The sequence below is a fragment of the Panulirus ornatus genome, chromosome 47 (assembly GCF_036320965.1).
Source record: "Panulirus ornatus isolate Po-2019 chromosome 47, ASM3632096v1, whole genome shotgun sequence".
In the NCBI taxonomy this organism is placed as follows: domain Eukaryota; kingdom Metazoa; phylum Arthropoda; class Malacostraca; order Decapoda; family Palinuridae; genus Panulirus; species Panulirus ornatus.
The window spans coordinates 6,217,618-6,233,159 of NC_092270.1; the positions used below are offsets into that span (position 1 = coordinate 6,217,618).

At 38.6% G+C, this 15,542-nt stretch overlaps 2 protein-coding genes across 5 annotated transcripts in view; one reads left to right on the forward strand and one right to left on the reverse strand.

Moving 5' to 3' along the window:
- The window catches only part of LOC139763480 (galactosylgalactosylxylosylprotein 3-beta-glucuronosyltransferase S-like), a 99,322-nt gene that overhangs the window by 46,546 nt on the left and 37,234 nt on the right, over nucleotides 1–15,542 (forward strand). The gene's annotated exons all lie outside the window — the stretch shown is intronic.
- The window catches only part of Nnp-1 (Ribosomal RNA processing protein 1 homolog Nnp-1), a 28,413-nt gene that overhangs the window by 9,417 nt on the left and 3,454 nt on the right, over nucleotides 1–15,542 (reverse strand). For 2 of the 3 annotated variants that reach the window (XM_071689572.1, XM_071689574.1), the window contains exons 4-8: nucleotides 15,041–15,286; nucleotides 13,231–13,391; nucleotides 12,172–12,248; nucleotides 7,265–7,461; nucleotides 3,752–5,146 (exon numbers count right to left, since the gene is read on the reverse strand). In XM_071689572.1, coding sequence (XP_071545673.1) covers nucleotides 3,752–5,146; nucleotides 7,265–7,461; nucleotides 12,172–12,248; nucleotides 13,231–13,391; nucleotides 15,041–15,286 — 2,076 coding nt within the window. Of the gene's footprint in view, nucleotides 1–1,841; nucleotides 1,985–3,751; nucleotides 5,147–7,264; nucleotides 7,462–12,171; nucleotides 12,249–13,230; nucleotides 13,392–15,040; nucleotides 15,287–15,542 lie in introns of those variants that run through there. The other variant, XM_071689573.1, reaches the window with a different exon arrangement.

Below are 15,542 nucleotides of genomic sequence, written 5' to 3' on the forward strand. Positions count from 1 at the left end.
TGTCCCATGTATCAGAATTTGAATTTTTAATGTCAGTTAAGATGGCATGGGCAACTGAAGGGGGTAGTGATGCTGTTTCCTTAGGTGCAGAGTAGCGAAAGGAATGGATGAAGGCAAGCTAGTACGAATATGTACATGTGTATATATGAATATGTTAGTGCGTGTGTATGTATATGTTGATATGTACATGTATGTGCATATATGGGCATTTATGTATATAACACGACAGCTCAGTCCTCATTTGTTAACGCTACCTTGCTAATGCGGGAAATGGCGAATGTGTATGAAAAAAAATATTAGTTTATAGATGGGGTGGTTAAGGAAATAAATACAACAGTTTTGGAGAGAGGGGCGAGTATGCAGTCTGTTGGGGACAAGAGGGCCTGGGAAGTGAGTCAGTTGTTGTTCACCAATGATACAACTCTGGTGACTGATTTGAGTGAGAAACTGCAGAAGTTGATGACTGAGTTTGGAAAAAGTGTGTGAAAGGAGAAAGTTGAGAGTAAATGTAAACAAGAACAAGGTTATTAGGTTTAGTAGTATTGAGGGACAAGTTAATTGGGATGAGTTTAAATAGAGAAAAACTGGAGGAAGTGAAGTGTTTTAGATATCTGGGACTGGACTCATAGGGTGGGGGAGGGGGCAAAGGTTCTGGGAGTGATGAAGAATGTGTAGAAGAAGAGAGCGTTATCTCGGAGAGCAAAAATAGGTATGTTTGAGGGAATAGTAGTTCCAACAATGTTATAAGGTTGCGAGGCATGGGCTACAGATAGGGTTGTATGGAGGAGGGTAGGTTTGTTGGAAATGAAATGTTTGAGGACAATATGTGGTGTGAGGTGGTTTGATCAAGTAAGTAATGAAAGGGTAAGAGAGAGGTGTGGAAATAAAGAGTGTTGTTGAGAGAGCAGAAAAGGGTGTGTTGAAATGGTTTGAACATATGGAAAGAATGAGTGAGAAAAGATTGACAAAGAGGATATGTGTTAGAGGTGGAGGAGAACAAGGAGAATTGGGAATCCAATTTGGAGATGGAAGGATGGAGAGAAGGGGATTTTGAGCAATCAGGGCCTGAACATACAGGAGGGTGAGTGGCATGCAAGGAACAGAGTGAACTGGAACGATGTGGTATACTGGGGTTGACATGCTTACAGCTGGATTAACTGTGGACTAATTGCCACAAGATAATACTGGACATGTCTCTACAAAGGCCAGGTTATACAAGATATGTAGATACACTGACTGAAGCCTAAAACAGCATCACTGTTTAGAGTTGCAACAGTGGAGTTTAGTCTCAAAACTAAGCTATGAAGGTCAAAACAGGCCTCTTAACAAGAACGAGAGGTAAATGCAAGGGATTAATGTACACCCCCCTCCCCAACATACGTCCTAGTTCCGTTTGACCGACCGTTGGAACCTGAAAAGGACATAAGTCAGATGCATGTAGAATTCATATACCTGTAAAGCATTGTTTTATCCTACTCAATTTCTGGCAAGTAGAATTCATATACCTATAAAGCATTATTTTATCCTAATCAATTTCTATATTATGATTATCTCGTTTTTTATTAACCAGCTTTATTATATGATTCTGTAGTTTCATTTCACATTCTTTTAAGATTCTTTACTTTGTCCTTCATCATATTTATTTTTTAATTTACATTTTTTTCAGTCACACGTACGGATAGTCATAAGTTGCATAGGTTGTAAGTAGGGACTCAGGTGTATGTAACTTCTGTCAAATATTTTATGCAAGGAATCGAGTGCATCAAACAATTTCAATGAACACAAACAACCTTTCCTAAAGCTAAATATACTTAACATAGCAGGTGGTACTTGGTATCTAGCCAATGACAAGGGAGGTATATTACCAGTACTACCCACCTGGGTATCAGGAGGGTTAGTGATGGCTTCGCAGTGAGCCAGCACTTCAGCAGTTGTCAAGCTACACTCCTCTGACCCAAGTGGCTGTCTTTTCATTTTGCCTCACCTACACATGGATTACAGGCATTTACTAACATACAACCTATCACTGTCACACAGAACACTTGACAACACTTAACTCGCACAGCTCATTCTTCATAACTCTCGTTTTCTTGCAGGGAGCACCATGCATTAGCCCTGCCTTGTGGCAAAACTGTAGGAGCAATAGACAAAAATAGTAGATCGGAACATTTAGGCAAGAGCATTAGACAGAATTAGGTAGACATATTAAGTAGTAGTAGTCAGTAGGAACATCAGTTATGAGCCTCTGCAAACACTGCACTAGGGTTGCCCTCAGCTAGTGACCTGTTAAGGATGGGCATTAAAGGCTATGAAGCTGCAATGGAGTTCACTATTCATGGAGACTCTATTGCCATGGCCACCCTCTAGATGGAGTTTCAGGAGGGAACAGGCATCAGAGATATACTTAGATAGATGGAAATATACTTAATATAACATGAATGTTAAAGGAATTTTGCAAGCAAACCACCCCTGGCCCTTGGCCTGTAAATATATGTGAATACATATATGCACAATTAAAAGATTTAACACTATATATTCATGGCATCATCCTTGCTTATTTTCAGAGTTCAAATGCAAAAGAACACCAAAGTAGTGAAAATGTATAAGCACATTAAAGTTCTTTAAATCATGAAGGAAAAAATCAGCATATTAATTCAGCTACAGCTTTGTAAATACGTTTTCTGCATATTCAGATGGGAAACTCATACAAAACTGTGATTAATGTATGTCTGCACATTAATCCATACTTGCTCTCCATTAGTACATCCATTCTCCCCAATCCTTCCATTTCTGCTTTTCACCAAGTATTCTTACTCCTCTCATTCAAAATTGATCTCATTCTTCCCACTCCTTTTTACAATTTATACAATTTGCCATTTCCCACTATTCAGTAAGAGTGACCTATAGAGGAAAGATTTTGTATATCTCTATGGACAATCTAACTCACACATTTCAATTTTTGTGCCCCCTCTATTCATTCCTGCATAAATGAGAGCTACTTCACTTATCCCTAACAGCACAATTTGGCAGAATTTACCATCTCCCAGTGCTATTTTTTTTTTAAATGTGATATCTATACCATACTTTATTAAAGAAAATACACAAGTAGTATACTTTCCAATGTGTTTGTGTGAATGGGTGTTGAGTGGATGGAGGAAGAAGTGAGAGGTGGCATTGTTGCTCATCTATGTAGTGGATGATTATTGTGGTTTCCCATGCAAAATTTCATTTTAAGTACATCTAATCATACTACACACTTTATGTTTTTCAAGGCATCATTCCACATTACATATTTTTATGTATCCCTATTCCAGGTAATAGGTACAGTCTCATTCAAGAAGCAACACTGCAAAATTTATCAAACAAATAGAGTGGCAAATAATCATTACTCGTCAGTGCTAAAAGAAATGGTTACAGTTAAAGCAAAGCACTGAAATTACATCAACACATGTAAATATGAAAACCTACTCTTCAAAGCCACATCTTTCCATAAGCCCTTCCTACTAACATTCAAATACCCTTTATAAATGTCATCTCTTAAAACCATTAACAACCCCTCAATAATTCAAATAATGCTTTACTGTCTCTATATCTCAAATATTCTTAACATCTTTCCACTTATACAGATGGACTTTTATTGTACTCCTCTAAAAAAAATTCTACTATTCTTGGCATTAGCTCAATGACAAACAAGTATCTTTTGGTGCAACAAATTTTCAATAATAAAGGGAGAAAGTGCTTTGAATCTTACCTTTTTAAGGCCAACACCTTTCTTTTTTTCTTTTTTAATCTGTCTCTTGCTTTTGATGAACACTTCAAACTCTCCTGCCTGCAGAGGTTTGTCCCATGGAGATCTCTTGGTGGTTCCTGTGTCACCTCCAAATACTCTTTTGTTTTTATCATCTGAAAAATTTATCACTAAATCTGTGAATTCATGAGAATTTTTTGGTGCTACTACATTATCACTATTATTTGATACAATTCCTTTGACTTTGTCATCAGATGTTGCATTGCCACTAGCAATGAGTAATGTTTCTCTGCTACTGTCATCAAGTGTTACTACTTCATTGCAATTTGATACAATTTCTTTGTCAGTATCATCAGATGTTGCATTGCCACTAGCAATGAGTACGGTTTCTATGCTACTGTCATCAAGAGTTACTGCTTCATTGCAATTTGATACAATTCCTTTGTCAGTATCATCAGATGTTGCATTGCCACTAGCAATGAGTAATGTTTCTCTGCTACTGTCATCAAGTGTTACTGCTTCACTGCAAGCAATGTTTATTCTGCTTTTAACATTAAGTGTTGCTTCTTCATCATGAGCAATAAGTATTCCATTTCCATGTGTTGGTACTTCATTTTCAGATGTTGCTTCAATCTCTCTACCATTAGGTTTGGCTGTTCCACCATTTTCCTTGCACACTTTTTTCCCAATTAAAGCTGTGCCATCAAGGCCTTCGATTGTGCCGTGATTTTGGGTTAATGTGTTCTCAGTCTCATTCAAACTTTTGGCATCTGATTCTTTTGTCATATTCCCAATACTGTCAGTGCAAGTTTCTGCTTTAAGTGTGTTATTCTCTCCTTTATGATTCTGATCATCAGAAAATGATTCTTTAGATGGCTGTTGTAATTTTGAGACAGTAAATGAATTTTTCTTCTTTTTGACTGTTTTTTCTATATCTGTATTTTTCCTTTTCTTGCCTGATTTTATTGACTTTGTGTGTTCTACTACAAAAGAATTAACACCATTGGCATGTGCACTGTTTACTGTTTTGGTATGTTGGTTCAATGAAGTCACTTCAAAACCATGTAACCCCTTTGGTGCTTTTCTTTCAGTATCAGAAATACTCATTTTGTTTATGCTACTCTTTATTCCAGCTGCTCCCAAAACAGCCTTCAATTTGTTCTCTACTGCTTGCCTCCTCTTCAGTTTCAAAGCCCTCTGATGCTTCTCCAGCTGCTGCTTCTGTTTTTTGGAGAGACCATTATCTTTCTCTTTTTTACCCTTTTTCTTATTTTGGCGCCTTTTTTTAAAACTTCCTTTTTTCTTTTTTCCACACTTTCTTAATGGTTTTAGATCAAGGTCTTCATCATCATCATTATCCTCCACTTTTTGTGATTTAAGTAGATTCTCCTGAAATTTCTGAAAAGAGAAGAAAAAAATATTTAATATTTCATCTAACTTTTATATGGCAGCTGATATGGCATAAGTAAATGAATGCCCTAATCTTAATCATGTCTATTTCAAACATATATATATATATATATATATATATATATATATATATATATATATTTTTTTTTTTTTTCATACTATTCGCCATTTCCCGCGATAGCGAGGTAGCGTTAAGAACAGAGGACTGGGCCTTTGAGGGAATATCCTCACCTGGCCCCCTTCTCTGTTCCTTCTTTTGGAAAATTAAAAAAAAACGAGAGGGGAGGATTTCCAGCCCCCCGCTCCCTTCCCTTTTAGTCGCCTTCTACGACACGCAGGGAATACGTGGGAAGTATTCTTTCTCCCCTATCCCCAGGGATAATATATATATATATATATATATATATATATATATATATATATATATATATATATATATATATATATATATATATATGTTTCCTTGCGCTACCTCGCAAACGCGGGAGACAGCGACAAAAAAAATATATATATATATATATATATATATATATATATATATATATATATATATATATATATATTTTTTTTTTTTTTTTTTTTTTTTCATACTATTCGCTATTTCCCGCGATAGCGAGGTAGCGTTAAGAACAGAGGACTGGGCCTTTGAGGGAATATCCTCACCTGGCCCCCTTCTCTGTTCATTCCCTTGGGAAAAAAAAAAAAAAAAGAGAAGGGAGGATTTCCAGCCCCCTGCTCCCTTCCCTTTTAGTCGCCTTCAACGACAAGCAGGAAATACGTGGGGAGTATTCTCTCTCCCCTATCCCCAGGGATATATATATACATTTATTTATTTATTATATTTTGCTTTGTCGCTGTCTCCCGCATTAGTGAAGTAGCGCAAGGAAACAGACGAAAGAATGGCCCAACCCACCCACATACACATGTATAAACATACATGCCCACACACGCACATATACATACCTATACATCTCAACATATACATATATATACACACAGACATATACATATATACACATGTGCATAATTCATACTGTCTGCCCTTATTGATTCCTGGCGCCATCCTGCCACACATGAAATAACAACCCCATTTTCCCACATGTGCGCGAGGTAGCGCTAGGAAAAGACAACAAAGGCCACGTTCGTTCACACTCAGTCTCTAGCTGTCATGTAATAATGCACTGAAACCACAGCTCCCTTTCCACATCCAGGCCCCACAGAACTTTTCCCCAGACGCTTCACATGCCCTGGTTCAATCCATTGACAGCACGTCGACCCCGGTATACCACATCGCTCCAATTCACTCTATTCCTTGGACGCCTTTCACCCTCCTGCATGTTCAGGCCCCGATCACTCAAAATCTTTTTCATTCCATCTTTCCACCTCCAATTTGGTCTCCCACTTCTCCTCGTTCCCTCCACTTGTGACACATATATCCTCTTGGTCAATCTTTCCTCACTTATTCTCTCCATGTGACCAAACCATTTCAAAACACCCTCTTCTACTCTTTCAACCACACTCTTTTTATTACCACACATCTCTCTTACCCTATTATTACTTACTCAATCAAACCACCTCACACCACATATTGTCCTCAAACATCTCATTTCCAGCACATCCACCCTCCTCTGCACAACTCTATCTATAGCCCACGCCTCGCAACCATATAACATTGTTGGAACCACTATTCCTTCAAACATACCCATTTTTGCTTTCCGAGATAATGTTCTCGACTTCCACACATTGTTCAACGCTCCCAGAACTTTCGCCCCCTCCCCCACCCTATGATTCACTTCAGCTTCCAAGGTTCCATCTGCTGCCAAATCCACTCCCAGATATCTAAAACACTTTACTTCCTCCAGTTTTTCTCCATTCAAACTTACCTCCCAATTGACTTGTCCCTCAACCCTACTGTACCAAATAACCAGTATTTTTATTATTTGAAATGGCTGATTTCTCTGAGCTTTTCAGATGAAAGTTTTACTGTAATTTCAATATTTAACATTCCCTCTTACAGTTATAATATCAGGAAGTTTTGTAAGAAAAACAAGGAAAATAAGGTGCTATGGCATATCAGAACCATTAAAAATATATAGAAAAACTCACTTGCAATCTTTCAACAGCCTTTTCCACTTCACTGGCAGAAATGTCAACATCATCTACATTCCTATCTGGTAATGCTAGAGGGTAAAATCCTTTTGCAGCATCCTGCAGCTCTTTTACCATGAGGTAGATTGTCTCACGATTCGCCTTTCGCACTTTTGGAACTGCTCCTATGCTCTGAAGTGCATCAGCCAACAAATCTGTGGGAAGAGAAATTTTTGTTTTGCCAGCAATACATGCTTACCACTTGAATCAAAAGAATGAGTGAATATCATATACCCATAAACAAACTTGCAAAATGCATTAAGTTCAGTTTTCCATTATTTACAGAAAGAAATCTAAAACCAGTTATTTTATAGCATTTGACATTTCTTGCTAAAAACCGCCCCTCAAACTTTAATTACTGATCATCAATTGGATTGATTGGTGATTTATTTGAAAATTAAAGGTGGTGATTTATTTGAAAATGACATCCTTTAATTCTGAACACCAATATTATACTGCAGATATTCCACTTAAACCTGCTCCTTTTATTACACCAAAGAAAATAGTTCCAGGACTGCGTTGATTACCTGGACATACACAATTTTACCTTACAAGCACCTGCAATATAATTTCATGGCATTGATCTCTCTGGAACTTAAGTTAACCACAGAAGCACAACCTGGTCGATTAAAGCCTTATCCTTTCAATGATTAATTCAGTTATAGTCACATTCAGGTTCAAGATCACTTGGAAATTTGCCGTAATTTCTCATCCCACTGGATTTCTTTATGATATCAATCATACTATTTCTAAGAAAGTTAAAAAGCTTTATGCAGCTTCTTTGTACATCAAGAAAGCATATGACAGAAGAGATGAATGCTTTATGGGATGTGTTAAGGATGTATGGTGTTTGGCAACAATTGTTGAATGGTGTGAAAGCCTCCTACATAAGAACAAATGAATGTTTATGAGTTGATTGAGAATCCTGATATACATGTGGGTGTGAGGCAGGGCTGTACGATGTCATCGTAGCTGTTTAACATATATATGGAGGGAGTGATAAGAGAGATGAAAGCAAAACTCGAAAAAAGGGTTACAGAGACGGAGTTTGGTGCTGAAGTATGGTGACTAATGACATTCTGTTTGTGGATGATACTGTGTTGTTGCCGAGACTGAAAACGAGTTGCAAAAAGTTATATTTATTTATTATTTTGCTTTGTCACTGTCTCCCACGTCAGCGAGGTAGCGCAAGGAAACAGACAAAAGAAATGGCCCAACGCACCACCATACACATGTATATACATACACGTCCACACACGCACATATACATACCTATACATCTCAACGTATACATATATATACATAAACACATATACATATATACACATGTACATAATTCATAGTCTGCCTTTATTCATTCCCATCGCCACCCCGCCACACATGAAATAACCTCCCCCTCATATGCGAGAGGTAGCCCTAGGAAAAGACAACAAAGGCCACATCCGTTAACACTCAGTCCCTAGCTGTCATGTATAATGCACCGAAACTACAGCTCCCTTTCTACATCCAGGCCCCACAGAACTTTCCATGGTTTACCCCAGATGCTTCACATGCCCTGGTTCAATCCATTGACAGCACATCGACCCCGGTATACCACATCGTTCCAATTTACTCTATTCCTTGCACGCCTTTAACCCTCCTGCATGTTCAGACCCGATCACTCAAAATCTTTTTCACTCTATCTTTCCACCTCCAATTTGGTCTCCCACTTCTCCTTGTTCCATCCACCTCTGACACATATATCCTCTTTGTCAATCTTTCCTCACTCATTATCTCCATGTGACCAAACCATTTCAAAACACCCTCTTCTGCTCTCTCAACCACACTCTTTTTATTACCATACATCTCTCTTACCCTATTATTACTTACTTGATCAAACCATCTCACACCACATATTGTCCTCAAACATCTCATTTCCAGCACATCTACCCTCCTCCGCACAAGTCTATCCATAGCCCACGCCTCGCAACCATATAACATTGTTGGAACCACTATTCCTTCAAACGTACCCATTTTTGCTTTCCGAGATAATGTTCTCAACTTCCACACATTTTTCAACGCTCCTAGAACTTTCGCCCCCTCCCCCACCCTATGATTCACTTCTGCTTCCATGGTTCCATCCGCTGCCAAATCCACTCCCAGATATCTAAAACACTTCACTTCCTCCAGTTTTTCTCCATTCAAACTTACCTCCCAATTGACTTGTCCCTCAACCCTACTGTACCTAATAACCTTGCTCTTATTCACATTTACTCTCAGCTTTCTCCTTTACCAAACTCAGTCACCAGATTCTGCAGTTTCTCACACGAATCAGCCACCAGTGCTGTATCATCAGCGAACAACAACTGACTCACTTCCCAAGCTCTCTCATTCACTACAGACTGCATACTTGCCCCTCTTTCCAAAACTTTTGCATTCACCTCCCTAACAACCCCATCCATAAACAAATTAAACAACCATGAAGACATTACACACCCCTGCCGCAAACCTACATTCACTGAGAACCAATCACTTTCCTCTCTTCCTACACATACACATGCCTTACATCCTCGATAAAAACTTTTCACTGCTTCTAACAACTTGCCTCCCACACCATATATTCTTAATACCTTCCACAGAGCATCTCTATTAACTCTGTCATATGCCTTCTCCAGATCCATAAATGCTACATACAAATCCATTTACTTTTCTAAGTATTTCTCACATACATTCTTCAAAGCAAACACCTGATCCACACATCCTCTACCACTTCTGAAACCACACTGCTCTTCCCCAGTCTGATGCTCTGTACATGCCTTCACCCTCTCAATCAATACCCTCCCATTTAATTTTCCAGGAATACTCAAAAAACTTATACCTCTGTAATTTGAGCACTCACTTTTATCCCCTTTGCCTCTGTACAATGGCACTATGCAAGCATTCCGCCAATCCTCAGGCACCTCACCATGAGACATACATACATTAAATAACCTTACCAACCAGTCAACAATACAGTGACTCCTTTTTTTAATAAATTATACTGCAATACCATCCAAACCCGCTGCCTTGCCGGCTTTCATCTTCCGCAAAGCTTTTACTACCTCTTCTCTGTTTACCAAATCACTTTCCCTAACCCTCTCACTTTGCACACTACCTCAACCAAAACTCCCTATATCTGCCACTCTATCATCAAACACATTCAACATTCAAAATGCTCACTCCATCTCCTTCTCACATCACCACTACTTGTTATCACCTCCCCATTAGCCCCCTTCACTGAAGTTCCCATTTGTTCCCTTGTCTTACGCACTTTATTTACCTCCTTCCAAAACATCTTTTTATTGTCCCTAAAATTTAATGATACTCTCTCACCCCAACTCTCATTTGCCCTCTTTTTCACCTCTTGCACCTTTCTCTTGACCTCCTGCCTCTTTCTTTTATACATCTCCCAGTCATTTGCATTATTTCCATGCAAAAATTGTCCAAATGCCTCTCTCTTCTCTTTCACTAATAGTCTTACTTATAAGTGTGTTTTATGATGTGTGTAAGCATAGGCAGTTAAAGGTAAATGTAAGTAAAAGTCAAGTAATTGTGTTTAAAAGGAAACATGAGTGAAAATATAGATTTTGCAAAGCCCTCTAGAGTGACAGGTGTACTAAACTGTGTTACATATGGAGGAAGAAAGACAGAAAGAGGTGAGAATATAGGTATTTGGGAGCAATGTTGGGTAAGTTTGGTGATATGGAAGGAGAGAAAAGTGTCATTGGGTCCCTTAACAGAATAATGGAGGGTAGAGGTGTAAATATGAAAGTGAAGAAAGGATGAAGGGACAGCATAGTCCTCCTGACCCTGACCTATGAAACCAAAACATGGACATGGAAAGAATCACTGGGGTCAAGAATCAGGCTGTGGAAATGAGATATTTGTGAGGAACAGATGGTATGACTTGATGGATTGAAGAAAGTAATAAGGGATTTGGTATGTAAGGGAATGAACTGAGGAATGGTAGAGTGGGTGCAAAGTAATACTTTGAGGTGGTTTGGGCACGTAGAAAGACTGCAAGATGGGGAGTTTTCAAGAAGAGCATCTGATAGTATGATTAAATGGCTTGATGTGATAAGAAATAGAGTGGAAGAGCACTGGAGGGAGAGAAATGGGAAAGAATGCACGGAATGGTGTCTGTGGGAGAGGCATGTAAGGAAAAGGATAAGGAAACTCTTCGGCCATGGCTAACCTTTGGGGATTCCCAAAGGGAATGGGTTTCAGAAAGGCCGATGGACCTTAAGACCTTAACTTCCATTTTCCTTGTCTCTTTTATGCTAACATCCTTAGCCCCTGACCATAAAACATAAGGATATCTTACATATTATTACCATATGGTTGCAAAAGCTCCACCTAATCTCATAAATATCACATTATCCTTTCTTTTTCTTTTCTTTCAAACTATTCACCATTTCCCGCATTAGCGAGGTAGCGTTAAGAACAGAGGACTGGGCCTTTGAGGGAATACCCTCACCTGACCCAATTCTCTGTTCCTTCTTTTGGGGAAAAAAAAAAAAAAAAAAATTATCCACAAGTTATATTCTCCTTTACCTGCAGATAAGTATCAGTTCATACTCTTGTCTATTATCATCTCCACTCCTACACCTATAGTATCTGGATATCCTTGTTTTAAAGGTATGCATTACTTGTATCAGCAGATACATATATTCTACATATCCTTTTACCACTGTCATTTTCATCTGGGCTCCCAAACTCACCCTTTACCATCCTGAATTCTACAGTCAGCATTTACAGAGTTCCTACCCTGGATTCACTTCCTCATATGTTCTGTAAAGTTCTTTCCAGAAAATATACTTTAACCTTCCCTTTAAACTCATACTTACTAAAATCAGGTTTGAGCTGAGGTATAAAAGCATCTACCAGTCCTGCTCTGGGGTCCATAATATCATCTTCCTCACTCCTGCAATAAGCAAGATGGAAGTACTGAAACAAAAGATATTTAATAAAAAACTTTCACAAATCCTATTGATTCAAGTGTTCTAATGAATAACTAAAGATGCACATGAACCTACAATCCTTACTTGGAATTACAGCTGCCAAAATATGAGGCGATATTTTGTCAGGGTATGTGAAGCGTCTGGGTTAAACCATGGAAAGTTTTGTGGGGGCCTGGATGTGGAAAGGGAGCTGCGGTTTCAGTGCATTACACATGACAGCTAGAGACTGAGTGTGAACGAATGTGGCCTTTGTTGTATTTTCCTGGCGCTACCTCACACGTGCATACAGGGGGAGGGGGATGCCGTTTCACATGTGGCGGGGTGGCAATGGGAATGGATGAAGGGCAGCAAGTATGGATATGTACATGTGTATATATGCATATGTCTGTGTATGTATACATTGAAATGTATACGTATGTATATTTGCGTGTGTAGGCGTTTATGTATATGCATGTGTATGTGGGTGGGTTGGGCCATTCTTTCGTATGTTTCCTTGCACTACCTTGCTAATGCGGGAGACAGCAACTAAGTATGGTAAATAAATAAAATATTTTGTCAAAATGTGACCAATTTCCATAACTGAAATACCTGTATGACTATGGATTTCACACAAAAACCAGCAATATACAGTAAAGATCTCAAAATTTTATAGCTGAGGCTCAAATCTAAGACACGTAGGAAAATGTAAAATTAGGAATTTATGAAAAAGAAAAATATATGAGAGCATAAATTTCAGTTCCTCCCTAATGCAGGGAAGGTAAGCAAGTATGAAAAAATTCAATAAATGTACAAGAGGAAGAGGAATGAAAAATCAGATAGTCTTTTCAACATAAAACATAGAGTTAACAACAGTAACACATCATTATGTATGATTACAAGGAAGTATAATGTGAGGGACTATGTAGGAATGAGTGGAACAACATATACAACCAAAGCATTACCTACCCATCCACTTCTTCATCTTCACTATCATCTGTGACTGCATCTCTGGACTTTTTTTGACCTTCATCATGCTCTACTCCTAAGTTACTCTGACGAATCAGATGACGAATTATTCCCTCCCTTACACTTTTTATGTACACTTCAAGCTTGCTTAAAGCTAGAACCTGTGAATAAATGAAATATAAATATAATACATGAAAGATTTTGAGTTCTCTGGACCTCAACATGCAAGAACGAGAAAGGCATGCATGGGACAGAGTGGTTTCAGTGCATTACACATGACAACTAGAGAATGAACATGAGCAAATGAAGCCTTTCTTTTTCTGTTTCTGGTGCTGCTGCACTACTACAAGGAATGGAGACTCTTTTGCTTTGGCCATCTCCTTGATGGGAGTCCCTGAAGGGAATGGACATCAGAGATAAAGATATACATAGATCCCTGGAGATAAGGGAGAAAGAATACTTCCCCACACATTCCCTTCATATTATAGAAGGCAACTTTGAGAGGCAAAAGAAGGGGATTGGAAAGCCTCCCCTTCTTGTATTTTAACCTTTAAAAGTTGGAACAGAAATAGGAAGTAAGCAAGGAGTGATCATCCTCCTGGGGTGTGTGAATATGTTTTGATGAAACCAAGCTGAGAAGAAGGAAGAGAGAGGTAGTACGCTTGAGAAAAAGAACCAGGGAGTAATAGCTCTGAGTGAACCAAACTTCAGGGAAAGAAGAATGGTTTGGGAAGGTGTAAAGGGATAAGTCAGGCATACTCTAAGTAAGGAGTAGCACTTCTGAGGGAGTTGTGGGAATGTGTACAGGAATGAAAGGACGTGAGCTCCCCTCTGATGTGGGTAAAAATGAAAGTGGAATACAAGAAGTGGGTGATTATTTGTGCATGTGCATCTGGCCACAAGAAGGATGATCAAGAGAGGTGAGTATTTTGGAAGCAGCTGAGTGAGTGTGTCAGCAGTTATGATTCCAAAGATCAGGTTTTTGTGAAAGATGACTTAAATGTGAAAGTGGATAATGTGGCAGTTGTGGTATAACTGGAGGCATAGGGTATTCACCAATGTGAAGAGAAAAAGTGAACAGCTTGTGGAGGTCAGTGATGAAAAAAGACTGGTGATTGGGAATACCTGGTTTAAAAAGGGGGCCATACATAAGTATACATAAGTATACATGGGCATTACTGGAATACTTAATAACTAATAGGCATAGAAAATAGAGACTCTTGGATGTGAATATGCAGATAGGGGTAATTGGTAGGATGTCTGATCATTACCTGGTAGAGGCTAGAGTGAAGAATTGCACAGGGTTTCAGAAAAGAGGACATGTTGTGGCTGTGAAGAGGGCAGTGAAAGTGAGCTTGAAAAAGAGGAATTGTGTGAGGAGATACTGGGTGAAGAATGGTACAAGGTGAGAGTAAATGAAGCTAGGGGAGTGGATGAGGAATGGCAGGTGTTTAGGGAAAGCAGTACTGGCATGTGCAAGAAAATATATGCCAAAGGCACATCTGTCCACTGAAGCTGGGTCTAGCTGTCCCTGCACATAAGATTGGTAGTTAGCTGGTATATGTAATGTATGCATGCAAATATGCAAATTTTGAGTTATCAGGTGAATCCTTTCAACAATTCTTTCCCTTGCAGATGCTACAGTGAACAACAATTAAGTCATCCAACTAAAGAGCAAGTTCCAAGCAGTAATTAAAAAAAATATATCAGCAAGCAGTGGTATCCATTAATGTATCTGACAGTAAATGAATCATCTGAAGATTATGGCCATACAAACTAAAGATAATAAAGGTGTTAAATAAGTCCTAACCTTGAAATATGGCTGTATTATGGCCATTACAACCTGATGTTTCAGGTTCTCTCCACCGATCTTTGCCAATTCTTCCAAGATGATATCACAGATATGAAGCTTCAGTTCCAAAGGTGTTACATTAACATCATCCTCTGGACATACCAAAGTAACCTCCAAAATGGTAGCAAAGGAACAAACCTCAGTGATGTCCCAATCAAGAGCTCGAAAGTGAACAAACACTTGCCGTAATAATCTCCTCACAAACTGGAAATACAAGGATCCTCATTAATACAACCACACATCATATTTGATGATAAACAGATGAAAATGGACAAATATCACATAAAACCAATTACAATGGCCACCCCCTTGATGGGAATTCCTGGAGGGAATGAGCATCAGGGAACAGATAGAAAGATCAAACAATTACACATATGCAGAGAGAAATAAAAATTCAGCTTTAAGTAAGAAGACTAAATACTATTCTCTAACAAAGCTGAAAAGCCACATGCCAAGTAAT